Genomic DNA, 27,399 nt, shown 5'->3' on the forward strand with positions numbered 1-27,399 from the left:
TCCAATGACAGTCAGGTAAGACTGTAGTTCTGTCCATTCCACCATGTCAATGAAGAGCTGTGTGGCAGCTATGATGTACCAAGCTCAAATGTGTGTAATCTGTTCCCTGACACTGTACCATCTGTAGTAAGTCGTGCCAGTGGTATGATGATTAGGAAAAAGTTGATTCAGCAGTTGCACTGTGGCAGCTGTTTAGCAGTTTCAGATACATGCCCATGTCAAATTGTGTCCTCATTCCATACAGTACTTTGCATTTGTTGACCATTTTGTTTCGGAGGCTCATGTTGCTTTCCCTTCCTTTACTGCTCATTTGTATGTGACAAATGTTTTTCCTTTTTACAGATATTGGTGTGGTCACTACATTGAAATCACGGAATGTCTACGGGCTGCTTTCACACTGTTTGCTGGACGGTGACTTGTGGCAAGCACTTACACTGGTAATGTGTACCCCAAGCTGTCTGTGTATTGGATGGATTCACACTTTACTTTACATTTGCACAGGCTTACAAGGGTCAAGACATTGCATATTGATTATATAAAAGCACAAACACTTCAGTTGTGTTTAAGTGTGTTTATTGTGATTACAAATACAAAGGGATAGTGCAATAGATTGGGGTGATGGTGGACGAAATCTGCAGTGTAGTGGCCCAGTTAATTTATAGCACAGGTCCAGTATCCATGGAGCCAAGGGACAAAGGAGCAGTGGCAGTCCAAAGTGTACAAGGTGTCTCATTGGCACACAAGGGAAACAGGTTGGTGAGGCTCACACCCTGGTAGTGTTTATGGTCTTGGCTAGAGCCTCTGGTGGATGTCTGGCTTGCAGGGAACGTTTGCGGGGTGGTTCTTCAGCTGCAGAGGGAGGGGTGCTGGTGGTTTGTGAGTCCTGTGGCAGTTCCTCCTGTCTACTAGCAGCAGCAGATGTGGAGGGCTGGCCAGTACACTGGCTAGTAGAAGGGCTCCACTAGTGTGTTGTGTATTCACACATGATGGTAGCCATATCACTGAGCACCCCTGCAATGGAGGCCATGGTGGCGTTGTAGGCCTGCAACTGCTGCATGACCTCCTGGTGGTGTTGCCCCTGCAGCCTCTGGTTCTCCTGCAAGATGGTAAGTACCTGGCCCATCCTGTCCTGGGATTTCTGGTATGCTCCCAGGACATGTGACAGTGCTTCCTGGGCAGTCGGTTCCCTGGGTTGGCCCACCCCTTGGCACACAAATATTCTCCCTCTGGCCCGGGCCCCCTGTGCATGTGTCCCCTGAACTGTTTGCCCACTGACACCAGGCCCTTCTACGTCTTGCCTGTGAGGTGTTGACTCGGGTCCATGTACAGGTGGGCACATTGTTGATTGACGTGTCTTGGGCAAAGAGGTTTGGGGACATTAGGTGGCTGCTCTGGTAGTGGAGTCCGATGTGAGGTGCTCTGGGGTGGACTGGGTGTTTTGCTTGTGGTGTCTGACTGACCAGTGATTGTAGATGGGCCAGGGAGATCTTCCAGATCCAGAGTTGTTGTCATCACTAGGGCCTTCTTCTGGTGGAGAACTGGGTTGAAGTGGCACATGCTGGCAGCTGACATTGGCCGGAGTACCTGTGAACATGTATGATATTTGTTAATTTCATTCTCAGATACATATTCAGCATCTATGGGTTTCCCTATGGGATGGGGAGGGTTTTTACACCGTTGGTTTGTGTATGGTGGAATTGGTAGTGCTTCATGCTGACCATACATTACTCGGGTGTGTGACTGATGACCTTGAAGAGGTGTGATTTAAGTGGGTCGGGCATGCAGCGGACAATTGTTGAGGGTGGTTATGGGGGTGGTTCTAGGTTTAGGAGGGAGTGGGTTGAATGGAGATAGGGTGATGGAGAGAGATGCCATGCAGATGTACGAGGTGGTAGGGAAATAATAGTGACTTACCCGTGTCCAGCACTCCAGTAATTCCAGTTAGGCCCTCAGGATGCAGGAGAGCCAACACCTTCTCCTCCCATGTTGGGGGAGGTGCTAGTGGTCCACCGCCAGTCTTCATTACGGCAATGTGGTGCCTGGATGCCATTGCACGCATCTTCCCCGTAGGTCATTCCACCTCTTCCTTATGTCATCCCCTGTGCGTTGATATGTTCCAACTAAGTTCACCTCATCCACGATTATCAGCCATAGCCACATCTTCCTGGCAATGGAGATCTGCTGGACCTGTGCACCAAACAGAGGTGGCTCTACCCTAACTATTTCATTACCATGACCTGCAAATCCTCAGTGGGGACATGCTGATTATGTAGTGGGTGTAGTGTGTGTACTGTACAGAGGATGTATTGTTTGATGGGGTGAAGGGTGTGTGAGTATGTGGGATGCTGTGACATACTGATTGAGTGCAATGGTATTGTGTGTGGTTGGTGTAGTGGTATGATGTGTGGTGTGTGATGCGTGTAGGGTGTATAGGTGGCTGAGGTTTGTGTGTGCAGTTCTGGCGATATGTGGGCTGACAGCGTGTTGCAGATTTTTGGCTTTTGAAAAGAATTGTCGGTTGTGTTGGGGGGTGTTTTATAGTGCTGTTGGTGGGTGTGTACTGTGTGTATATATGTATCAGGTGTGGGTTTTTCAATTTGGCCAATGTTCGCTTCTGTTGTTCTGGAGTGTTCAAATTGACCGCAGTGGTCCTCACCGCCAATGGGTTGCCGCCATTGAGGGACCGCTGTGGTGATTTGAGGGTCGTAATTAGGAGGCCGGTTTCTTGTAGGCGTGGCAGTGTGGGTGGTGTGCTGACTATCTCCCACCTTCGTTGGCTCAGGTGGTGTTGTACTTCTGGATTCTTTGTGGCAGTTTTGTCTCTGTGGGTCATAATACGGCGGGCGGATTGCTGCCTCCGTGGCTGTCGCTTGGCAGTCGTCATCACGGCAGACTTCGGGAAAGACCGACAAAGTTATAATGAGGGCCTAAGTCTATACAGACTTACACTTCAGGAATATTTACATATACAAAGAAGTCCTTTATTCAAAATGGCTTTAAGAAACCCATGTGTGTATTGCCAATAGAGAGTGAGGCAGTGTTGACTATTGCTTCACAGAAACTTAAGACTAATTACACGTAAGTCAAATAATATGATAAACAGAAAATATTGTGGTGAACACAACATTCAACATGCAATTCCAATCCAGTTACTTGAGGAATTCTCTTATGAGATTGCTTTTCTGATCATGTTTTTGATCTTTCCTGTTGCATCTTTGCAGTTCTTCATTGTCAATCTTTTCCATTATCTTTTCTCGGTCACAGGATACGTTTTCAAATTGGGGCTAAAATGACACTTCTTGGAGCCTGGACAAACCCACTGCAGAGGACTGGATAGTGGATATGTATAAACTGATGATCAATGAAAAGTGATATGATAGGCATGAAATTGACCTAGAAAGGAACCATTCAATTGGAGGCGCTTCCAGTGAACTCTATGCTTAGTATAACTGAAGCAAATAAGGTGCGTAAAGGGATTTTTGTCGCCATTCAGAAAAACGAGGGGGTTTGTCTATTTGTCTGATGTGTCTTGTTTGCATTCAAGTTGGTTTCCCAACTTTCACCTGAACTTATTACATACAATCTTTATTATTGTTGCTGGTATTTAGCAATGTATTGTGTGCCAAGTTGTGCTCCTAACTGTAGAGATTCTCGTGTAAAGTAACATTTTTAACTGGAGGAACCATATAACAATATGCAATACATCACACTATATGCCACTTGGAGAAATATTATATTGTATATATTTTGTAAAAATGCAGTAGTGGAAACGCATACAGAAAAGCACTAGTGGCAATCATAAACAAAAATCCACCTGTGCAATACAAATAATATCTTTACTTAGTCCTCCATAGTCAGGATTACTACCTAGAGGTCGAAAACAGTTTGTACTTATTCCTTTTTGAATAAATGTTTACTAGACCGTTCTGATCCTGCCAATGGTAGACCTGCTGTCTCTCAGCTCCCTCTCACTTCTAGCATCTTGGATTGTGCCGTTTTGATGCAGCTACAAGGACACATTGAAGGAGGCACACATCTTGATATATTCCCAGCTAGTTATTATTCTGGTAAGGGCATGAAATTGGTGGTGGTGTCAGTATTGTCCTATTTGTGAAGGGTTGTTGACAATGGGGAATCAAGATCCCGGAGACTTCTGTGTTTAGTGACTTTAGAGACTGTTCTGATACAATCTTTCTTACAGCTTGGAAGCTGCCAGATTTATGGCGGTTGGTCTTTGAACGTTTATTGAGGACCACAGTAGGGTGTTGGTGGCTCCTCCATTTGAAGAATCGTAGAGGGTGCTTATCTGCAGTGTCCTGAAGGACGCCAGATAGTTACTTTTATTCTTTAATACTGTCACATGCCCTCCAACCCTGCAGTGTAAGCCTTTGCATTCCCATGTGATACATACGCTGATGATGTCCCTGTTGTGACGCACATGAAAGGGGAAACAACATAAGTGGTCATTTATTTTACAAAATGAGTATTTTCCCAAGGACAGTGGATGAACCCCAATGCGTTAAAAGTTAACAATTCCAGGTAAGTGGTACTGATGTACAATCAGCCCAGCTTCTGGTGCTTAGATTTCTGCCCCCCTGCCCCCAGGCCATGTTGTACCACAAATGACCATATTTGCGACCTATGAGTTTGTGTTTATTTAGACTTGACTTTACCACCACCAGGTTAGTACAGTAACTAGAGTAATCCAATTTTGCATTTTTAGAAACTCCTTTTCTTCTTAGTGTTCGCCCACAGTGTTATGGTGATCAAAACCTTTGTGTGTTCTAAACTTGACTAATCCAAAGAGTGTACTTCGAAGGCTCCATTCATTCAAGAATCCAGGAAATCCAGAAGGCCTGGCTTGGCTTTGTTTACCATCACACATCAAGTGATTTGATCATGTTGTACATCGGCTTCTTTAGTTATTGGTGGAGTAGCATGTTCTGTTTAATTGATTGTGAGTTGCGCTTAGGGCACATTGAGATCATGATGCCGAGTTCCTAGATACATTTTGAACTCAATTGATACAGACCAAATAGAAATTTCTGCTATGGTGATTTTTTTGCTATGTATTGGTGATCGTCTGTGCCCTCTAGAGATCCAGACCCTTTCATTTCTAGCAGGCAGAAATGTTTTACTTTTCCCCTAGTACTGAGAAGGACCTAGGATCATTTTACTTTCAAATATCTTTCAGATTGTGCATGATTCCACTTCTTTATGTACTTTTACCCTCGAATTGTGATCACAGATTCAGAGTCCGGGCGACTTGGTGTCAACATGCTCTCTACAAATATACATAATATAATATAATATATAGAAATGCACAAGTATTAAATATATACATGCATGCACAGGTGGAAACCGCATACACAAATAACCCTAAGGAATTAGAAATAGGAATGCTCAACTGGAAACCAAAGGAGAAAAACAAAAAGGTAACAAATAAGTGGAATGGTTGAATTAGTCTCAGCTGCTGCTAATTATTCAAGGCCACATTCCAGTCCATCGTTTGTTTTTGGGGCAGAAATCTGTTAGAGTAGATTTCAAAGGTAGAAGTATGTCAGAGTAAAATAAATATACAAATACATCTGTGGCAATGAATGACAAATAGGAATTCACCATTGGAGAAAACACATAGAAATGAACCACTGGAACATACGGATAGAAATGAACCAGAGGAAATCACATACAAACTTTACGAGTGTAAATTACGTGTACATGCACAGTGCAAAACATGTTATTGCCAATCCTTCTTTGAAGCAGGGTAAGTACCTCGAGATCTAAAATAGGCAGTTGCTACTCACTGTTGAAAGGCATACGCGGACAGAGACCCTGAATCTGTTTTGTTGTCAGTGATGATGATGAGGGACTTAGGCCCTAGTACTCATACTTTTATTAGTGCCTTTTGATGCTGTTGTTCAGACCGCCTTACTGGACAGATCGGAAACTAGCAGCGTTGTGGGGCAAGTGGTTGTGCTCCCTCCACTTCATTGATAATGATGGGAAGGTACCTCCAGTGTCCACATGATTCCAGCTTGTCTATTTTATTCCCTAACAGCTGCATGCTTTCTTTGATCCATGGTCCTGCTGCCCATTGAAAATAAAGTGGTTTCATCATGTTACAACTGTCCTGGGTTTGCTGCCAGTTGAGTCCCAGTCTCTGTTGCAAAGGGTCATCTGGTGAACGAGGTCACCATAGGTCTCATCATCAAACAAAGGAAGATTCTGGAATCCCTGTAGATGTCAAATGTTAGCGAAGCTGATTGGGTCAAGAGAGCTGTTTTTTCTCTTCATTTGGTGGCATCTTTAAGCCCCTGTATATGGCACGCTGGCATAGTGGTCTCGAATTCCTACACCCTGACATCACTCAACATACCTAACAGGAATCTCTGCTCTGGTTATTTCATTTGGTTGAAGATCCCCTGATCTCCAGTGGTCCTTTTCTTTGCTGGCGGCCAAACATTATATCCTTTTCCCTTTAGAGTGACGAAGACTATCTTTCATTTAGAAAAGCTTTCAAATCCTGGTTATTTCAGCCTGTATATTGAAATGCACCCCCACAGTGACCCTAGATCATCATAGTGCTTCTTCATTCCACAGTCTATAATAGCTAAAATGCTGTGGTACTTTTGAGGAACTGTGGCCTGTACCAACATAACATAAGATAATGTACAGAATCTACATAACACAAACATTACTATTTATGTAAAACACAAATAATAATGTCTTATTGGAGAAGGGGCACGAATGAAGCCAGTGACAGTGGTTTCAATAAAATTGAACATTTCCTTACACAGCAGACTGGAACTTAATTTCTCTCTTGCACACCAAAATTCATAAAATCATATTAATGTATAATTTGTGGGAAAATGTGTACAATAGAATTCTCGCTCCCTGCCTACCTTTGGCACCTATGGACACCACCTGGTGTTATACATGATCAAATGTGGTGCGTGCCTGCAACCAAAGCATGCTGATGCATTGCTGTCTCTAAGCATCCCCAAAAATGCAGCATTGATGCTTTGTCAGCCAAAACAAGTCGAAGAAGATTGGCGCTTACTTGTTTAACCCATAAATGACTGTGCCGAAAACCGACATGGACCGTTCTCCGTTGATGTCAGGGTACGTCGCGTGCCTGAAGGCGGCCTGGATCACTTCGGCTGTCTGCTCATTCACTGTATAGAAATGAAGCACAGGGAAAACACGTAATTTAAATGGATTTTAAATTACGTTAAATTCATTTTGGGCGTCTATGAGATGTCCTTGTGCTTTTCAATGCATGCATTCATTCATAAGCATTCATGTGTTACTATACAGCGCCAAGCTGAATAACGTCTTGAGACAGAATTACTAAAATATAGTGCAAAGCAGCACAAAAATCAGAGTTGCTGCGCTGCCTTGCAAGGAGGGAGAGAGCAGCGCAGAGCTATAGTTAGTAACTATGGTGTGGCGCTACTCTCTTCTGCCGAAGTACCAATATGGTGCAGAGGTGTGCATGTGATATCTATCATAGGGACTGTACTGAAAGTGTATCTTCCAGTAAAATGTCCTATGCCACATTGCACATGTTGAATGTATGCTATTGATGAAATAAATGTATTTCATAAAACTTTGCACCTGATTCAAAGTAGTGTTATTACTTTGGTGTAAAGCGAAATCTGTCAATTTCAGTTGCTTGGACTTTGTATTAAAAAGTGGGTGCTCGAACCACCCCCTTGAGGCAAAGTATATACCATTTCAAGACCTTCCGCTGCTTTGCAGGATAAATCTGCTCCCTTGACTGCAATCCTTTTTGGTTAGTGTGGGAATTATCCTGAACCACCGGGTTTACTATCAAACACTCAAAAAGTGACCCATTAAGACTGTGTCAGCTATTCAGAGTCTTCATTCATTCTGATGTTTTGATTTCATTTGCATTGTGCTTTACATCAAAGGCATTCATTAAACATTGGGGAAAGAATAATGAAGATTTCTCGAGTTACCAAACTAAACGAAGCAGTTAATCGTGGCTTAAGCGAGAAAAGCAATATAGTGAATGAGAAGTCAAACACGTTGGGATAGGTGTAGTATCAAACAACATTCAAAGCGAGAAAAGAGTTGCTCTAATGCTTTTGGGAAAGAGTGAGAAAAGACTTATTTAGGATAGGTCCTCCCATTTTCAACATATAACACAACAAGTATCCTAAAAACAAAGGTCCTCATTTCCAAGGTAATGATGCAGCATGGCGCTGCCAGCCAGCTTGCTCTGCCGTGCGGCGTCATTTTGAAAGTGCAGGGATGCGTCATATTTGCAGAAATACGATGCATCCCTGTATTTTTCTCTGCGCTGGCGCACAAAGTACTGCCTAGCGCCAACTTATTGCATTGCAGGGATGATTGTTTATGTGCAGGAAGGGAACTGTGTTCAGAGAGGCATGCTTTACACTGTTTTCTATAAGATCATAGAAGAAGCAAAGCACCTATCCTGAAAATTCAGGAAGTAAAACTATACAGGAGGAGTGAGGGACATGTCCCTGCAGTCTCACGCTGTGGCTAGGATTCAGGAAAGCCCCATTTACTTTGTCTAGCTATCAATCCTCATTCTTCCCCTGTGCCTCATGAGCAAATACAGGTTTATGGGAAGCAATGGGTGTAACAAGAGGCAAGCCTATGCTGTCTTTGGGATTTAAAGAGAGCCTGATGTCACTTTCACAAGCCCTATCATTTTGGTGAATCAAGGACCATGGCAAAAACATTTCACATTTCCTATAAGAGAACTTAACACAAAGAGCTGGTTAAACATAGGAAAAATTGCAGGGAGCAGCAGGATAACTTTGGAGAAAGTAGCAGCAGCACCACAGTGCTGCTGCCTGAAAGGCCTTAAACTGAAACTGGAAAAGGCAAGTTCATCCACCTCAAACAAATGAGTCTTCATGGACTGATAAGTTAAACATTTTTGGGCGTGGATCCTATTTAAGGAAAAAAAGATGACCAATTTTCGGTAAGTGAGTCGGGTTGCCACCTTTCTTAAAAAAACATACTGCCCGTTTGCTTATGTTTTGCCACACTGGAACAGCAATACCTGCTGCGGGAAAAAAAAAGTAAAATGGTCAGAATAACAACACACTCATTCATGTATTCACTCTAATAATCATTCTAAAACTATTTAGGCCATTGATTCATTCTAAAACGATTTAGAGCACTTTCAAATACGTTTTAACTGATTTCTTTGTATGTTTGCTATTTTAGGAGTATGTCTCTGCATGGAAAAATACAAAATTTCTCTGCTTTTCCCAGTATTTACACTGGTCCATACTTGAAAACACAGGTCAGGCTGGTAACAACAGGCAGGGTGGCAACACTATAGAGTAAGGAACGTGTTATAATCTGCTATATTTGTGATGCATTATGTGCACACCTCCATTGTTCTCAGCTCTGCTCAGCCAGTGTGTGATGTCATGGAATGTTGGTGTGTGTCTGGAGGTTGGTTGGCAGATAGAGTGGGCTGAGCAGAGAGTATGCCGCTTCTGGTGGGATACTTTATTATGTAACTTGTAACTTCTTCAATAAACCTACAACCTTTTAACTGGTGTGAACTGGCTACCTAGCTCCTACATTCCAAGAAGAAATCTTTGATTACAACACTGTCAACAACCTGGAAGTGAACCTACCCGTAAGGAAACTGTTGAAACAAAAAAGTGAAGGAATATATCAGTGCAAGAAGAGAAAAGAAAAACAAGAAGAGAAAAAGTTGACACCCTGAACTTCACCAGTGTCTTTTCCGTGAGACAAACTGTGGACTGAGTGAGTGGTCTACTGATCTGTACATGGATGAACACAGAGGATCAGGTAACTAGTGCCAATATTAAGTAGAGGTGGCTTGACATTACTGGAAGAAATATCGGTGGTGAGTGAAATGGCAGTGAGTGATTTGAGCTGCACCAAAAGCTGTAGTGTCAACACAGCGCTTAGCTTCTTCATAATTTTGGAACCGCATTTGAGTTTGACTTTCAGCAAGATTGTAAACATACAACAGGTAGTGAGTGAATTTACAGGTTATTTGCACCTGCTTCTACAGCAATTAGCACTTAAATTGGCACATTTAACCTTAACCCATGCTGTAATTGTATTAGGCACAAGCCGTGCGTTGTGGCCTAAATTGAACCCAGCGCGTTAGACTGGAGATGCTATTGTCTAGTGGAACATTGCCAAGATCATGGAGTGCGTTGCCAAGGGAAACTTGTCAAAAGGAGTTGGTGTTTCCAAGCAGTGAGCAATAGATGAGCGCTTTGCCAAGGAGTCATGTTAGTGCATTAAATGTGTAGCCAAGTGCTGAGTGTGTGTCGTCAGAGCAGGGCAGCACGTCATTGGAGAAGGGTGTCTTTCGTGACGCATGTCAAAAGCGTAAGCTCAACCAGAAAGCTTGCCCCGTGAACTTTTACAACCATGTGGTGTGCGGAGAGCCGCGAATGACTGAACTGGAGTTGGGCATTGCAGGAAGGCTTATACCAGGTTCTGGCGGCGGACCTGACTTCAACAGGGAAGGTGTCCTTGGAACCTCTGTACAGTGTGAGGAGAGCGGTGCTGAAAACTGAAGCTGGTGTGGCAGGAAGTCACTTTGAAGGGTTAGGATGTATCCTGCTAACTGATGCTGAAATTGAGATAGGACTACCACACTAATACACTTGGCAGTGTACAGTAAAGTTGGACTCATCCAGCAAGGAGGCAGTGGAGAAGGACACAGTGGAAGTTGAACCAAAGGAAAAGAGGGGGACAGTTCAACTAGGAATGTGCACATGCATGAGAGTGGCGCATCCTGGAGCCGTTTTTGGAGGCGCAAAGTAGCATATGGTCTCCCAACAAAAAGAAATTGAATTTAGGACATACATCCAGTGTTTTGGGCACTTGATGTGTGCAACAGCTGATACATGGTATTTGGGGGTAATGGGCCCTTTCAATTGGATCTAAAGTCAGTTTCTATGTTGTATGTTCTGGTGAGATGTCGCCCACCATGGTGGAGGACTTTGAATTTGCTACTAGAGGTTTATTTTGAATGCCATGCTGGATTTGCTGCCAGAAAATGTTTTCATTTGCTCCAGTTTGAGTGAAATTGTCAGGGAAGTGCTTTTATATATGTGTTCCATGCAATATATTGTGTTAATTAAGTGTCTGGTCCTGCAAAATTATGCAGTAAAGAGTGAGTATTTTAGGTCCTTGGTTCAGCAAGTCTATGCTGTAGGGGATGAGCCCTGGTCCCACAAGGGTATGTAGTGGAGGGTGAGTGTTTTTTGAGTCCCTGGTCCTGCAAGAGAATGCAGCATAGGGTGCATGTCCTTAAGCCTGCAATAGTATGCAGTAGAGGGTGAATGTGTATTGCTAGTTATGTTGCTAAATTCACAAGATGCCCTGTTGTTTTGGGATGAGTGTGGGTTGAAAGGTCCCTGTTGCTAAATTCATGTGGTATCCTGTTATTTTGGGGTAAGTGAGGGTTGCAAGAGACCCAATGCTAAATTCATGTGATATCCTGTTGTTTTGGGATGGGTGTGGGTTGAAATAGACCTGTTGCTAAATTTATATGGAATCCTGTTGTTTTGGGATGAGTGAGGGTTGAAAGAGACCCGTTGCAAACTTTCATGTGATATCCTGATGTTTTGGGATGAGCAAGGTTTGAAAAACACCCATTGTGTTATGCACAAGATACCATGTTCTGAGCTGAATGAGGGTTTAAAGATATCCATGTTGTGGTTCATTTGATTGTTTGTGTCTGGTTGAGTAATAGGTGGCGTTTTAAGGGTTCTGTGGGACCTGTATATGGTATGTTTCTGGTTTTGTAGGGATGGGGTCAGATGCAATGACTGTTCAATAATTTGTAGGAATTTTCGAAGCTAGAGTTTTTGCGTCTTCTGATTGTATTTTATTATTTTCTAATTTGCATTCTCAGTTTGCATTTTATTATTTCTAAGGGAAGGAGATGTTATAATCTGCTATGAATGTGATACATTCTGTGTACACCTCCATTGCTCTCCGTTCTGCTCAGACAATGTGTGATGTCATGTATTGTTGATGTGTGACTGGAGGTTGGTTGACAGTTAGAGTGGGCTGAGCAGAGAGGATGCTGCTCCTGGTGGGGTACTTTAATATGTAACTTGTAACTTCTTCAATAAACCTACACTCTTTTAACATGTGAACTGGCTACCCGACTCCTTCATACCAGGATGAAATATTTGATTACAACACAACGCCTTTAGGGCAGGAGAACAGTTGGTGGCACCCTCCCAATAAGAAAGAATTGATACCTTTGCAAGTCCCATTACGGCCTACATTATAAAAACAGAAGAAAATGTTGTTCTGACAGAAAAAAATAAAGAGGCTCTGATCTCCCCTCATCCTTTCTCCAACTTCTTTTCTTCCCATCTTCCCTGGTGTCTTAGCTGAACTCACTGTGCCCACAGCATGGCAGAAGTCAAATAGTGTGTATTTGGTAATAAGGGTGGGACAGCCTCAGAATTCTACAACTTAGCTGTGCCATTGCCTCGGGCCTGTCCTGGGTGAAAGAATGAAACCTACTTCTGCTCCATAACCTGCACTAATGGCTGACAGGGTGCAGGTCCCCTACTTGGTGAGATGTGTTGTCCCAAGAGTGCAAAAACCCACTCCAGTCATCCTGGACCCTGCTGCATCACCGTGGAGCAAAACACTCCATGGCCAAGCATAAGGCAACATGTTATAAGAACAGAAACTCTAGCCAAAATGCTGTACATTTATACACTATTCTAATTTTTTATGAGAAGACAAACAAATAAGGAACACCATTTTCCGTCAAAGTCAAAATCCTGCTGTATTGAAGAGGGCAAGAGTGTAAATGGGAGGCAGAAATTAAAGTATTACTTCACTTCCATATAGCAGTAGAATTTCTAGGCCCTCTATACAAGTACATTTACCTCTAGTTCAAGTCTAGATAATACATTAAACATGTTGGCTGTGTAGCTTTTCCATTTTGAGTGTCTATTCTTCATCAAGTCACACTCCCACAAATAAGCACAATTGCACATTACCCACACTCTCCGTTTCCGCCTTAGCCTGCTTGCTTCATTTAAGGTTCTGACACATCCGTTAACCAAACCCTCTTGGATTGTGATGACATTTATCTCAATGAGAGGGGGCATGTTATATTACATCTCTTTGCTCTATGGATTCCTCACTCATCATCCGCTTCATTGTTGCTACACAGGTTTGCTACCATCTGCACTTCTTCTCTATGGAGTCCTCATGGTTTGCTGCATCCTCCGAGGGGTAACAGTACAAGAGTGTTTTATAAGGGTGTTGAAAATGTCATGACATTTTGTGAAATCATGCTTTCAGAGAGAAATGTGGTTTGTAAGTATCTTATGTGCCTTTTTTCAAGTAAGCGCGCACCTAAAAAAGTCTCTCAAGATACATGCAGGAGATTGGTTTGAGCAGAAACTGTCTGTCTCGCAGGAAACCATTTTCTGGGCAAACCAGTCTCTTAATGGTAACTTGAGAGTCTTTTTTTACATGAAGTCCAGTAAAACAAGTTATGTGTAATCTTGTAATGTGAAAGTCTGAGAAAATAGTGAATTTCGCAATTTTTTGCAGGAACAATTAACATTTTACCAGGCTTAAATTTTACTGATTCATTGATTATGCTTAGAAACAAGGAATATTGACTACTTTGGAAAAAAATCGACAAGCATTTTCAATGCAATGGGTCTCGCAGTTGCTCGAGTTAGAGCAAGTATCGTTGTAAATTCGTAACTGGACTTTTCTTGCCAAACAAATTGAAAATGAAAAGTAAAACAGTTAAGCAAGTCATTTCAAAGAGCCATGGGCGCCATGAGTGTGAGAGCAAGAGTTATTGGCTCCATGTGTGAATGTCTAGAAAGGATTGCAGCTGGGATGAAAGGCAAACAGAAACTGGAGGAGGGGCCATCACACACTGTAACAGGAGGCAACGTGACGTAGTGTGGTGGCCAACAAAAATGTTCACTTAGTGAAACCCCCCGGGATGGAACTCAGCATGCACAGGAGGGACATTTCACAAAATGCACCAATAAAAATGAAGCATTTAAGACAAGCAAAACAAAGAATGAATAACAGTAGTGGGCGTAGTTAAAAGCCCACAGAGAGATTACAACAGGCAAGAGCACTTGTGAGCTCGACCTTAAAAAAGGGACAGTATAAAACTGTGCAATAGACAGGCTGTGTGTGGTTTGTAGGTACATCATTGCCAGCGTTGACTGCTTGTTTGGTCTGGGCACAGCTACTAACACCAGCACGTTTCCTTATCACTAAAGGAGGAAAGAGTGAGGAATAAGGAATGAAGAATGGAACCCGAGGCATGAGAAGTGAGAGATGGAGATCGAGGGATGAGAAGTGAGGGGTGAAGTGTGAATGATGGACGAGTGATGATGGATGAGAAACAATGCATGAGGGATGACAGGTGAGGAAGGATGATGAAGAATGATGATGAGGGTTGTGGAATAAAGGGTGATGGATGAAGGTTGAAGAATGATCAGTGATTAATGGTCAATGATGGATAATGGATGTGAATTGATGATAAGTGATGATGGATAATGATTTAGGTATGATGGATGAGGAATGATAGATGATGGATGAGAATATCCTAAAATGGGTGTTGTACATGGGACTCCTGATTTCTCTATTACCAATCAACTAACGGTACTAGTTCCAGAGGTACCCAACCTGGGCAAAGAAGCAAAGGTAGCAATGGTCAATGGGTTCACCTTTGTTACATTGCCAATACACGGTTACTTTTGTCAGTACTCAGCACGAGGTCTAGTTACAAGGTGACAAAATCTACTGCTTAATGTCATGATTGGCAATGTGTTCTGATGTCTGCTTCTGAAGATGGCACTCGTGCAATCTCCCCTGCACAATTGCAAAGCATTTCAGGGACTACCCAGGCATCACAACGAAAAGCTCCATGAATAGGACATGCATTGGTGAAGTCTGTAGGTCTCACAAGTAAAACCTATTTCCTTTGCAACGTGTTTTTCCTCTTTGATTGCCACTGCATATGCACTCCCAGGTACGGTGTCTATTTTGTGAGATTTTTTCTTAAAAGAAAACAAATACTCAAGGATTGCTGCTGTGTATGCATGCTTATGCCTGACGGTGGCCTTTGACTAAAATGTATTTTGCTGTAAGAAAAGTCATTACGAGATGGAGACCCAGCATACGCACACAAGCGTGGTGTCCATATTTGAATCATCAAAACACGGCTGCCAAGTGTGCCATGTTTGTATATTTTTTGTAATTTACTGCTCCAAGATGGTGGATGGCCATTTTAAAACCATTAATTAATGCACATGATGCAGTGCAAATTGAGGCAGGGGAGTGGCCCAGTAGCAGTTTTTAAAAAGGAAAAAAGCACAGCTGTGTCTGTTGGAGAGCACAGGAGGCACATCAGCAATGCAGGTTTTGCAGGTAGCAATGTGCTGCTCCCAGGCTCTCAAGAAAGAAAGAAAGAAAGAAAGAAAGAAAGAAAGAAAGAAAGAAAGAAAGAAAGAAAGAAAGAATAACTCCCATGGTGAGATTTAAGCAAAATCAGAAATTGCCCCTCATTCCAGTAGCAGAAGGAACTAAGATAGACAAGAAAGCTACTCGAAGTCTGTGTTGGAAACAATATATCTGTTTGCCAACAGATAGCCAAAGCTGTCTCAAGATGAGACCTACAAAATGCTGAACAACATTATAAAGAAATTCCACCTAGCATTACGTAGTTGTTTTGATATCTCAGTACAACCATATTTTCCCATCATTGGTTTCACAGTGTCATTTGTCTGTGGCTTCAGAGTGATAATAGCAATTTTTGTGAATGTGCCTTATTTGAAGACATTGTGACATTGCTGATGTTTGAAGTAGAAGTTCTGTAAAATAGATTTCTATAAACATGTATATAATTTTCGGTTGTCCACACACATTATACTGTTTAGAGAGTAACATATAGTACAGCCAACTCTAGGTAAACTAAACATGAGTTATTTCACTAGTAAGAAATTTTCGAGATTTATGGACTGCCATATCTGTTGTGACAACCATTAGAATTTTCTTATCCAAAGTCTCACTTCATAGACCAGGATCTGACATTCACTCCAATCAACATTTATATTTTTATCATGTTGTTTTTCCCGTTGTACTAGTGTTGCACCATCTACAGTTTCATTGTTCTGACTTCCTTTTCAGAGCCTTGGACCAGAGGCAGTTTTGCACTTTTGTAACATCAATGTCTTTCATAGCGCTGCGTGTGCCGGTCAAGGTCACCCCTGACATAAGGGAGGTAAAAAATGTATTGCCCCTTCCCATCCCATCATATACTTGTATTCTCTTACATTACGCTGTCACTCACTACATCACACATACTCAGGTCTCCACATACACATAAATAGACTATGCCCAATGAAATGTGACACCTACACATGCTGCATACATTACCTCTTACATCCAAGATGATCAATGTAAAAGTGTAGACGGTGATATGCCACCATTTTACAGTCTTTTACATTGTTCCTAAAACATTAGGCTACTTGGGTCAATTAAAACAGACGCTGCACTCTAAATTTTGATGCATCGTTGAACTTGCATCAGTTGTGAGGCCAACTTCAGTGATACACCACTTTTAGGGGTGATTTGGTACAACAAAGTTCCCACAGATGCACCTTGAGTCCATGCGCCATGGTGCCCCATCTTGTAAATACGGCGCTATCAAGGAGTCATAACAGATTTTAGCACACCATAAATATTGTTGACGCATCGCTGTCACAATGCAGCGATGCTTCATTTCTTGTAAATGAGCCCCTAAGTACTTACAGCACTCTCACGCCTCACACAGACTAGCAGTCACACACTATGGGATGTTCTCTCCTTGCCTGGCAGAGTTCCATGTTACACACTGCTGGACGCTTTTCTAAACCCTCCAATTACTAACAGTCTTGCAGGGCCATACGCACTTCCGCAGCCATCAGAGTAGCAGTACACATTACCAGAAGACTTCTCACACCTCTCACAGACTAGCAGTCACACACTATGGGATGTTCTCTCCTTGCCTGGCAGAGTTCCATGTTACACACTGCTGGACGCTTTTCTAAACCCTCCAATTATTAACAGTCTTGCAGGGCCATCCGCACTTCCACAACCATCAGAGTAGCAGTACACACTACCAGAAGAATTCTCACACCTCTCACAGACTAGCAGTCACACAAAACTGAAGTACTCCAAAACACCTCACAGATTAGCAGTAACATCTTATACTCAGCATTCTCACCCACCCACCAAACTGGCAGTAAAGCCAGTAGGTCAGGATAATAACTGAAAGGGTCTCTTCATTGACTGATGAGTTTATGTGTGACATTGTGGGTGGGTGAGTGGACGAATGCAACATTGATTCAATGGTTGAATGACGAGATGCATAAGTGCAAGGATGATGAGTGACTGATTACATTGAATGATGTATATTGCATGGATGGAAGTATCCATACGTTTTCACTTATAAGCCAGATCTATTGGTTTTACCTTAAATAAAGGCCGAAATGACTCATTTGAAAAATACTGGCTCATTTACTGAACCTGCTAGCCCGGTGATTCCGAAGGTATTGAATGTGAAGTAAATCCAGACATGGATCACAATACCTTTCTGTTTGGTGCAATGGCACCAGTGAGGTGATTGCTTTTTCAGTATTTGAGGGTTGGAAAGAAGAACCGCTCATTCATGTTTTTTCCAAAATAAGTTTAAAATCAACTGACTATAAAAAGGCGATGTAACACGCTTCAAATTAGCATCCTGTCTTTTAAATATACAGCAGAAAACTCTTCGAGAAAAAGCATCGACTTTGAGGTTTACTGTGGTCAGTTCGGCGACAGTATGATATGACCTGCTAATTTCATGCTTGCTAGGCGCCCTACGAACACAAGGCATTAGGGGACGGATCCTGTAGGCTACACTGTTGTCGGTGAAGATTTACACCAGTATTTCCAAGGTCTGACGTCCATAAAAATACATTTTGCACTGGTGTGCCAAAACATTGTAGCAAACCTGCAACTGGGCAAAAAAAGTTTGTATTTATATTTTTGACTGCAGGAGTGCAGGAATTGAGAAGGCATGCCCTGGCCTCATGAAAACCAGTTTGTGGCACTGCCTACACAACGATAGCCTGCAGCCTAAATCAGAAGGTCGGATAAGTATGTTGAATTAAAAATGGTGAAAAATAGCACCAGCGCCTTGCGACCTATCATATTCGACCTTAAGGCGCCCTTACTACACCTCTTAGGACTATGGGAAAACGGAGTGCTCTCTACATAAGAACAAAGGCAACAGTGAAACTGCTATCACTAGTGAATATTTTTACTTTCATTTTTTGCAAGGTATTAAGAGTTATTCCCCTTGTTCAACGCAATAAATAATTGGTTAAAACACCGACAGTGCAAAGATGAATGATGCAAAATACGTCTAAAAATTACTTTAGCATTTCTGCCGGCACTACAGAGTTAAACCAAATAAGTTGATCAACTTACACACTAAAGCCGCCGTCCTTGTCAATCTGCAGGCAATCCTGGTGTTTTCATACGACGAGGGTTCAAAATCGCATGCCGATGAAATGGTTAGGAGGCAGAGAAGAGCGATGATGATAAGCAGAACCATAGTGCAAGGCAAAACTAACTCACTAGTGAATAAACGAATTTACTGGTGAACACGTTCCTAACGCCTCCAAGCCGTAGTTACACTGATGGGTCTTCTGCCTGGGTCCTTCAGGGCAACAATAGAACGAAGAGACAGGACATGACCCACTTCCTTGGCTATTTAAAAAAAAAAAACCATTTCCTAAATGGTGATTTGACTTCCTCCGCTGCCAGAAAAAAAGATTAAGGCCCTCATTCTGACCCTGGCGGTCTTTGACCGCCAGGGCGGAGGACCGCGGGAGCACCGCCGACAAGCCGGCGGTGCTCCAATGGGGATTCCGACCGCGGCGGTAAAGCCGCGGTCGGACCGGCACCACTGGCGGGGTCCCGCCAGTGTACCGCGGCCCCATTGAATCCTCCGCGGCGGCGCAGCTTGCTGCACCGCCGCGGGGATTCTGACCCCCCCTACCGCCATCCAGATCCCGGCGGTCGGACCGCCGAGATCCGGATGGCGGTAGGGGGGGTCGCGGGCCACTGGCATGGGCATTGCAGGGGCCCCCGTAAGAGGGCCCCTACATGTATTTCACTGTCTGCTGCGCAGACAGTGAAATACGCGACGGGTGCAACTGCACCCGTCGCACAGCTTCCACTCCGCCGGCTCGATTCCGAGCCGGCTTCATCGTGGAAGCCTCTTTCCCGCTGGGCTGGCTGGCGGTCTGAAGGAGACCGCCCGCCAGCCCAGCGGGAAAGTCAGAATTACCGCCGCGGTCTTTCGACCGCGGAACGGTAACCTGACGGCGGGACTTTGGCGGGCGGCCTCCGCCGCCCGCCAAGGTCAGAATGAGGGCCTAAATGTGTCCCTACACCGTAGTAATTCGGACTTTACGAAGTCCAATGATCCCTCGCAGTGTTTGCTCTGACATCATGAGCTTTATCAGTGTGTACCATCAATCTGAACCCAGCGACTTAAACAAAAGACAGACCAAACAAGTTTCCAGTGACATTTGAGGGCCTTTGGATCTTGGAGCACTACACATGACCATCTCCTGTGCACATGACCCTTTGTGAAAGCTTTTGGTCCCACCCACACAACATGACTCTATACAAGGAAGGCAGTCACCTCATCAGGTCAGACATACAATCTTTTCCTTGCTTTAGCCGTATCAAGGGCTCATGGCCCCACACCAGATGTTCATTCTACCTATAATGTATGGTAAAGACATAATCCATCAACACATATCCCCCCAAAACAGCATAGCGTATCACCAAAATCAACAATTACTGGTTCACTTACTATGTACACATCATGAATTCATTACACTTATGACTGAGACTCATGTGTATGGTAGCCCCAAAAGAACAACATCTTTAGGTGTTTCTAGCTTTGGCATTGGGGCTCCTTAGCATCAAAATGGTTATTGAACTGGTTTACAGAAACAGGACAGGTGGCCAGAAGGCATGGTTCACATTTTCTTCCTTCCGTAACAAGTGCATCAGTCCTCTTAGATGTGCTCCGGATAAGTGACCAAAAGCACGTTTGGTAGATGACTACTAGAGGATGGAAGTAATGGAAACACCTCACCGCACAAGTCCACCAATTATGTTAAATCAACGCAGGTGCCCAAACCCAGGGATTCAACTGTTAGCCCCCCCACAATCCAAAAACATAAAGATACACAGGGGAAGCACTCCAAAATGTGAAGTAGTAATATTTCCTTTCCAGATTCAGAAGTAGTATTATATTTTGAAGGGTCTGTTGTGTTGTTATTGGATCACAATAATATTAGATCCAACAAGAGGACTCGAACACGGTTGGTTATGAACAATAAAATCTGTGTTTATTCTTCAATCTGCTCGACAAGAAAAGTATCATGTCTGCCCAGCCAAAATGTTTTGTCCCTGCAAGGGATTTTTACAGGGCTGCAAAGAACATATAATACAATACATTCACTGAAAGGCACTAATACTGACCTGACAAAAAGTGAACATAATCTGAATCCATCCTACATTCCAGTCACCTAGCAACACCAATGATACTCTACGTTCCTTCTGCTCTTGCTGGCATGCATTGGCACATTAACATGATCTCGTGAAAGGTGCCAAGGAGATTTTTTTTTTATCCCCCGCCCATCTCCCCCTCCACTTGGTTCCCAGGAGTGAGCCCCTCTAGAAGCATTTTTTTAAAACAAAAAATAGTTTAAAATAGTTCCAGATGCAGACCCCAGTGCTGAAGAGTATTGTTTCTAACTTAGCCAAGTAAAGGTTTTTTTTATTAAACAACTGTTATATATTTATTTTATTACATCGATCATTATATTACTTCATGGGCTTCATCCCAATTTTTTTCAGGGAGAAAAATGGAAGTACTCCAGAGATCCAGGTTGAATCCCTCCACCCACCAAAAAAAGTAACATAATGGGAAGCCACGAGAAACAGCCAATAGGTCAAGGGAGTCGCGGGTCAAAGCATTTTGGGAACCACTACCATTAGCATACATATTATTACAGATGTGTACAATCACAAAGACAATTACATGTATTACAAATATCTGCCATAGTACAAAATAGCATAGAAATGCCATATGCCCATAAACATTTCAGTTAATCATTGTACTAAAAACACCATTGAAAAATGTCGAAATGATCACCATGTTTTGTGGTATTACCATCCATAAATTCATTAGCATTGAAAACCCCATTTATGTAATAAGACGATGTTGTAAGAGCACTGAGAAGTAATATGATTGATTAAATGTAGATGTGATATCCCTATGAATAAATGAATTCACGCACTCTATCCGTCTCCAAGCACTGGGAAAATCTGTGTGGGTAGCTGCTTGCACTATCTAAGTTTTAGTCATTTAAGTTTAATAATGAAATAAGAGCATTACGCTTTTTCTGCTTTAATAGGAGGTATTACTGGTGGCGTGTATATAGGTGAATAGCTTGTAATGAACGGCCAATCGGAGGCATTGCAGGACATTAAAAAGCGATGATGCCTATTCGAATAGTGAACAGATTGATTTTACAAGCTTCTGGCAGATAAATAATTTAAGGGATCTTGTATTTTTCAAAGTTATGCTGCCTACCTTAATAGGAAATGAAATAATTTGCCCAGCCCCTTGTTGTCTAATGTTTCAGGGGTGCTATACCTTTGAAAGTTATGTTTTGACTAGTGTTACTTCCCACTAAGTTTTGGGTTACCATTACCTCACTATGGGGGTTATTCTAACTTTGGAGGAGTGTTAATCCGTCCCAAAAGTGATGGTAAAGTGACGGATATACCACCAGCCGTATTACGAGTTCCATAGGATATAATGGACTCGTAATACGGCTGGTGGTAAATCCGTCACTTTTCCGTCACTTTTGGGACGGATTAACACCTCCTCCAAAGTTAGAATAACCCCCTATGTATATATTTTTAGTGATTTTGAAAGAGTTGAGTCAAGTTTACTTTCACTTTATTACTTATTACATGCTTTTGCTGACGGAGCTTTACCTCAGACCACAGATTGAAGAACAAACACAGATTTTATCGTTCACACCAAACAGGTTGGAGTCTTCTTGATGGATCTAATATTATTGAGATGCCACTACAACATTAAAGACACATAAAAATATATTACTACATCTGACTCTTGGAAGGTAATATTACTTCTGAACAATAACAGAACTTTTGGACTACCTTTAGTGGATGGGTAGCGCACTACCCCAAAGGTTATGCTTGGGCAGAAGAACGTGTGCATGTAGTCGTGCCTGGAAGTAGGGTTGAGCAAAGAGGTGTAAGAGACATAGGCGGTCATTCTGGCTTTCCCGCTGGGCCGGCGGGCGACCACCAAAAGGCTGCCCGCCGGCCCAGCGGAAAGACCCAGCAACGATGAAGCCGGCTCCGAATGGAGCCAGCGGAGTTGCTGGGGTGCGACGGGTGCAGTGCCACCCGTCGCGATTTTCAGTGTCTGCTTTGCAGACACTGAAAATCATTATGGGGCCCTGTGAGGGGGCCCCTGCACTTCCCATGCCAGTGGCGTGGGCAGTGCAGGGGCCCCAAGGGGCCCCACGACACCCGTTCCCTCCATCCTGTTCCTGCCGGTTTTTACCGCCAGGACCAGGATGGCGGGAAGGGGGTCGGAATCCCCATGGCGGTGCTGCAAGCAGCGCCGCCATGGAGGATTCCTTGGGCCAGGGGTAAACCGGCGGGAAACCGCCGGTTGCCCTTTTCTGACCGCTGCTTTACCGCCGCGGTCAGAATGGCCCAGGAAGCACCGCCAGCTTGGACGCCAGGGTCGGAATGACCCCCATAGGGCCTAAATTAGATTGTGGCTAACTGTGCACTCTATTACAGAGGGAGTACCTTTCCACCACATCTCAGCTCAGCTCAATTTTGAGTTGGGCATACCATCAGTTGTGCAAGAGCAGAGTTCCCTTTGGCTCCACCGTCGGGAAACTTACTCTGATGGTCCTTTGGCACTTTCAGAGTATGAACATGAGTCCTCTTGCCCTATTTAGAGCAGACGGTTTGATGTTCTTTTTTTTTTTACTGTTTGTCACTGCCATGTAAAATCTGGCAGTAACAAACATGCATGATGACCAGAGCTTTGCTGTAATTTCATTACAATGATTCTATAGCTGTGGTTATACATGGTGTGGAGAAAACAGCAGAAAGTGATAGCTTTCCATATGCTCATGATTAAAATACATGTGTGGAAAATGGTTCTACTTCTTAGGGGAATACTAACAATAGTTTATTTGGAGAGAAAGGCAGATTTTTACTGCCTTCCTGGATTCCAGGTATTTTTTTTTTTTTTTTTAAGGGAGGAAATTCTAGAGACTTGCTGAGTGAATGGAAAAAGATGAGCCACCAATGTGTGAATTGTTGAAAAGAAGGATGATCAGTAGTGATGCCAATAGAGCAAAGATCACTATTAGAAGAGTATCTGGAAGAATTTATGAACATCTTTGAAAGTCTGGGCTCGGAGATGGCCATCGGAGCAATTCAGACAGCTCAGAAGGTGGAGTGTCTGGCCCTAAATAGTGAAAGAAGTGGTAGGAAGGATGGGGTGATGGGGTCACAGAGCCGTACAGTCTTGCTATTGCATTTTGGAGTCTTTGGAATCTTTATAGAAGATAGAGTGGTGTACCTAGTTAGAATTGATTTGTTTAGTCCACTCATCACAGACCTAGAGCAGTGGTAGACTGAAGCGTCTGTGGGAAGGAAGATGGGAGAAAATATGTTAAAGGGCATATAGGTAATTTGAGGAATGGTTGATAGGCTAGAATTCGTGATCACTGGGTTTCTGCTTCAGGAGATTTTGCAAAAAGAGTGCCATGTTCCTGGGGCCAGTTGGCTGTAGGTTGGTAGGTCTTCCATCCTCTTCTCATAATGATTATAATTTTGGATTAGTTGAGTTTTGGGAGATTCAGAGGCAATGATCCAAACAAGAAGTCTCTAGGGCTTAAGGATTTTCCAGGATAATCTGTGTGTCTCGTCAGTGTAGTTGTAGCAAGTTAATTTGAAGAACGTAATAAAGTTTGGTAACGGGCTGAAGTATACATTGAAAAGCACCTAGAGATGTGATGGAGACTTGAAGTACCCCAGCCCCAGAACTAGTATGGAAATTACAATGCAAAAGGCTGAAGTGAGATGATGTATGATCTTTCAGAGAGACAGGGGAAGATCCAGCTGAGGATGGTTTGCTAATGGCAGGTTTCTCTAGCATTATTGGAAGAGAGGGGAGGTCAACTGTGTGTAGGATGTAGAGAGAGCAGCAGAAGTTATAAGACAGCAACTCAATTTTTGTGGATGCTAGTCATAGTCATCAGGACATCCCATTTTGAAATCAAGGCAAACTTGATAGCTCTGCCAGGTTGGAATTTAGTTTGGTCACCAGAGAGTTGGTTGGTTTCTTCCATTAATTTGGAAAGCTGCACAAATTGTCCTCCTTTCATCAGTTTCCATAAGAATGGACCATTGTGGATCAGTCAGTGGCCAGCTTGGTTGAATACAGTTTTTTTCTCTCGGTGATCAACTTCATGCACAAGCTCTTTAAATTGTTTAGGTGACTGCTTTAGGTTTGAAACTTTCTGATGATGGTTACTGTTGAGGGTGGTGCTTGTGATTGGTAGGATATCCTTGAAGACTTACTTGAGGTGTGCAAGGGTCTAATGGGAAGCCAGACAAGTTTCCGGTCTTGATCAATATTGTTTTAAGTTCAGAGGTCTTGGGTTCTTCAAAGGATGCCTTTGACATTGTCCTTTTAATTTATGTTCTTTGGAGGAGGGAATTTGGATGTCTTGCTTATGAGGTACTGATAAGGGTTAGTTTCTATGCTCATGAGATGTTCTAGAATGCTTTCACAGAAGGCTTTAGAGCAGAGCATCTTTGTGGTAGTTCGCATTGGGTTGAGGAATTCACACAGGCTTTTGTGTGGATTCCTGGATTTGTATTTGTGTTCTAAGTCCCCAGGCAACAGTAGAAACAATTGTTTTGTGATCAACAACGTGTAGCTATCGGTATGCTATTGGAGCCATACTTTGTCATTGCAGTTATTTGAATTCACCCATTGGTGTTCTAGGTACTGGTTTCATCAGCTTTGCAATTTTTTAATTGAGCTGTGGGACCTTTGGATGCTGGTTACAGTGAGGAGATCTTGAAGGATATCACTTGTCAAATAAATCAGAAATATAGAGATAGAATTGCCATTTGCTGGGGCTCTTGCAATTGGGAGTCATAGCCAGTGATGTTGATCTGGTTCCATTATCTGTATGTGGTCTTGTAGGACAACATGGACAGTTTGATATTAAAGGAGATGAGGAAGTGATCACTCTAGTTGAGGAGCAGCACATCATGCTCCAGTGCTATTAGTGCAAGCATGACACACTGATCCTCTTATCTGCAATTTGTCAATGTCTCCCATTGATTGGCTGGTCTCACTTTGAAATAAGTATCCATCTTGGAATGGTAGCGTGGTGGCTTTCCTTATAGACAGCAGCCCTTCTGTTAGAAACAAAATCTACTAGGTTGCCATCACGGCTGTATTAACAATTAGACTTAAAATATTATTTGACCTAAATGATTTAGTTAGCATATTTTACAAACATTTTTATTTAAAGCGTTGTTCAAATGTTTGGAAGTTATAAGATGTTAAGTCATGTTAAAATTGTTTTAAAAAGCCTTCCTATTTATCTTTGCCAGAGTAATGTGCATTCGAAGTACAACAGTAAATTACACAGGTTATTTACTATTCACATGGCAAAAGTGGAGCTCTGCTTAAACAAGCAAAGAGAGTAAATCAGAAACAAAACCGAGCATGGCAATCCAGCACAAGTCGCTGCATTGCCTTGCTGTGCATCTGGGAGGCGTTCCATGGGTGTTGCAGTGGGTATTTCCATGCAACACCAATGGATTGTGAAGCAATCCCAGATTTACAAATTTTGTAAACCTGGGAATGAGTCAAACGCCTATGCCTCCCTAGAGGTGGTGTAAGGTTGATGCAACGGGGAGAAGTAACATTATTTCTCCCCTTTTGTTCTTCTTTCTAAGTTTGCTGCATTTTGCAGCACACATAAAAGGAGAAAAACTGCTTTCGTGATTGCTTTTGTGCAGGAAGGTGTCCCTTCCTGTACAAAAACAATCATCCCCACAACCAAGGCATTCTTACACCATGGTGCAAGTGTGCCTGCCTTGGTGCATGGCAGCAATTTGTGCGCCAGCACAGGGGCCAAGTACAGGAATGCACCGTATCTTGATGACGCAGGGCAGTGCAGCAAGAAGGCTTGCGACGCAACCCTGCACCAAAAGCTAGTAAATGAGGCCCCCGTTTTGGTAGCTGTTCTGTCAGCAACACTTTACGTTCAGATCGAAAGGTTTCCCAGAGTAAGAAATGCTGTAGGTTGGTCTACCTTGATCATTCCATTAACTTGGAAAGCATATGAGAGCTGAAATCAAAAAAGACTCTTAGGACTTTTGTTTAAGCTATGTTGATGGAGGCAGCACGAGGATGTCGATGCTCTTCAGCAACTTGTTGGGAGTATGAAAAGCTATATAAATTCAAAAACAGAGCCATGCAATACAGAGATATCTGTGGGGCCACATTCATATAACCCATTCTATTCTGTCAGCTTTGACCTGTTGATGGGATGTGATATGTGTGCTCCTGGGGACTCTGTCCAACAATGACTAGACCCTGACTAAATGTCAAACCACTGAGCTATTGGATCGCTGATGACCACGTCTATTCTCTAGAAGGGGACCTGTGCAGTATGCCTGCAAGTTCCTCACTCTCATGAAAGAGAAACTATCATTATATCTTTAGAAACGTACAAATTGTACATTCTGAAACCCTTCACTTGAAGGCACACACCAATCGCATTAAGGCAAGCACTATTACCCACTCATCTCAGAACCAGACCTACCTGTTTTCTTCATCTCTCTTTCCTGACAAGACACCTAGTGATGTGCTTTCTTGTTGGTCTCCTAATAGTGCCTTAATCATAGGCCTGAAGAGCTGTGCACAGTATGTAAGCTTTCCTAGTACTGGAGACAGCTTTTAAGAACACTAAGGTTCCTTGGTATTGACATTGATCAACCCCAGCTCAAGATTTCCTAGATCTTAACTCTAATAGTAAAGGCTGGACTTAGTTTGTTCTGAAACCTGGGGTTTTCCTGTTGTAACAGCAGCTCCATGTCCAGTTTAATCCTAAAGGATCGCACCAAAGGGCCACTCGCCTCTCCTCATTCCACCCAGAGGATCATTTAACTGTCCGA

The 27,399-nt window shown here is 43.0% G+C and overlaps 1 protein-coding gene across 1 annotated transcript in view; it reads right to left on the reverse strand.

The window, feature by feature from the left end:
- CETP (cholesteryl ester transfer protein) overlaps nucleotides 1-18,840 on the reverse strand; it is a 112,501-nt gene extending 93,661 nt beyond the window's left edge. Inside the window, exons 1-2 of the mRNA XM_069215803.1 lie at nucleotides 18,532-18,840; nucleotides 7,061-7,175 (exon numbers count right to left, since the gene is read on the reverse strand). Coding sequence (XP_069071904.1) covers nucleotides 7,061-7,175; nucleotides 18,532-18,658 — 242 coding nt within the window. The 5' untranslated portion in view covers nucleotides 18,659-18,840. The remainder of the gene's footprint in view (nucleotides 1-7,060; nucleotides 7,176-18,531) is intronic.
- Nucleotides 18,841-27,399: the final 8,559 nt, after the last annotated feature.

The sequence above is a fragment of the Pleurodeles waltl genome, chromosome 12, assembly GCF_031143425.1.
Source record: "Pleurodeles waltl isolate 20211129_DDA chromosome 12, aPleWal1.hap1.20221129, whole genome shotgun sequence".
Classification (NCBI taxonomy): Eukaryota; Metazoa; Chordata; class Amphibia; order Caudata; family Salamandridae; genus Pleurodeles; species Pleurodeles waltl.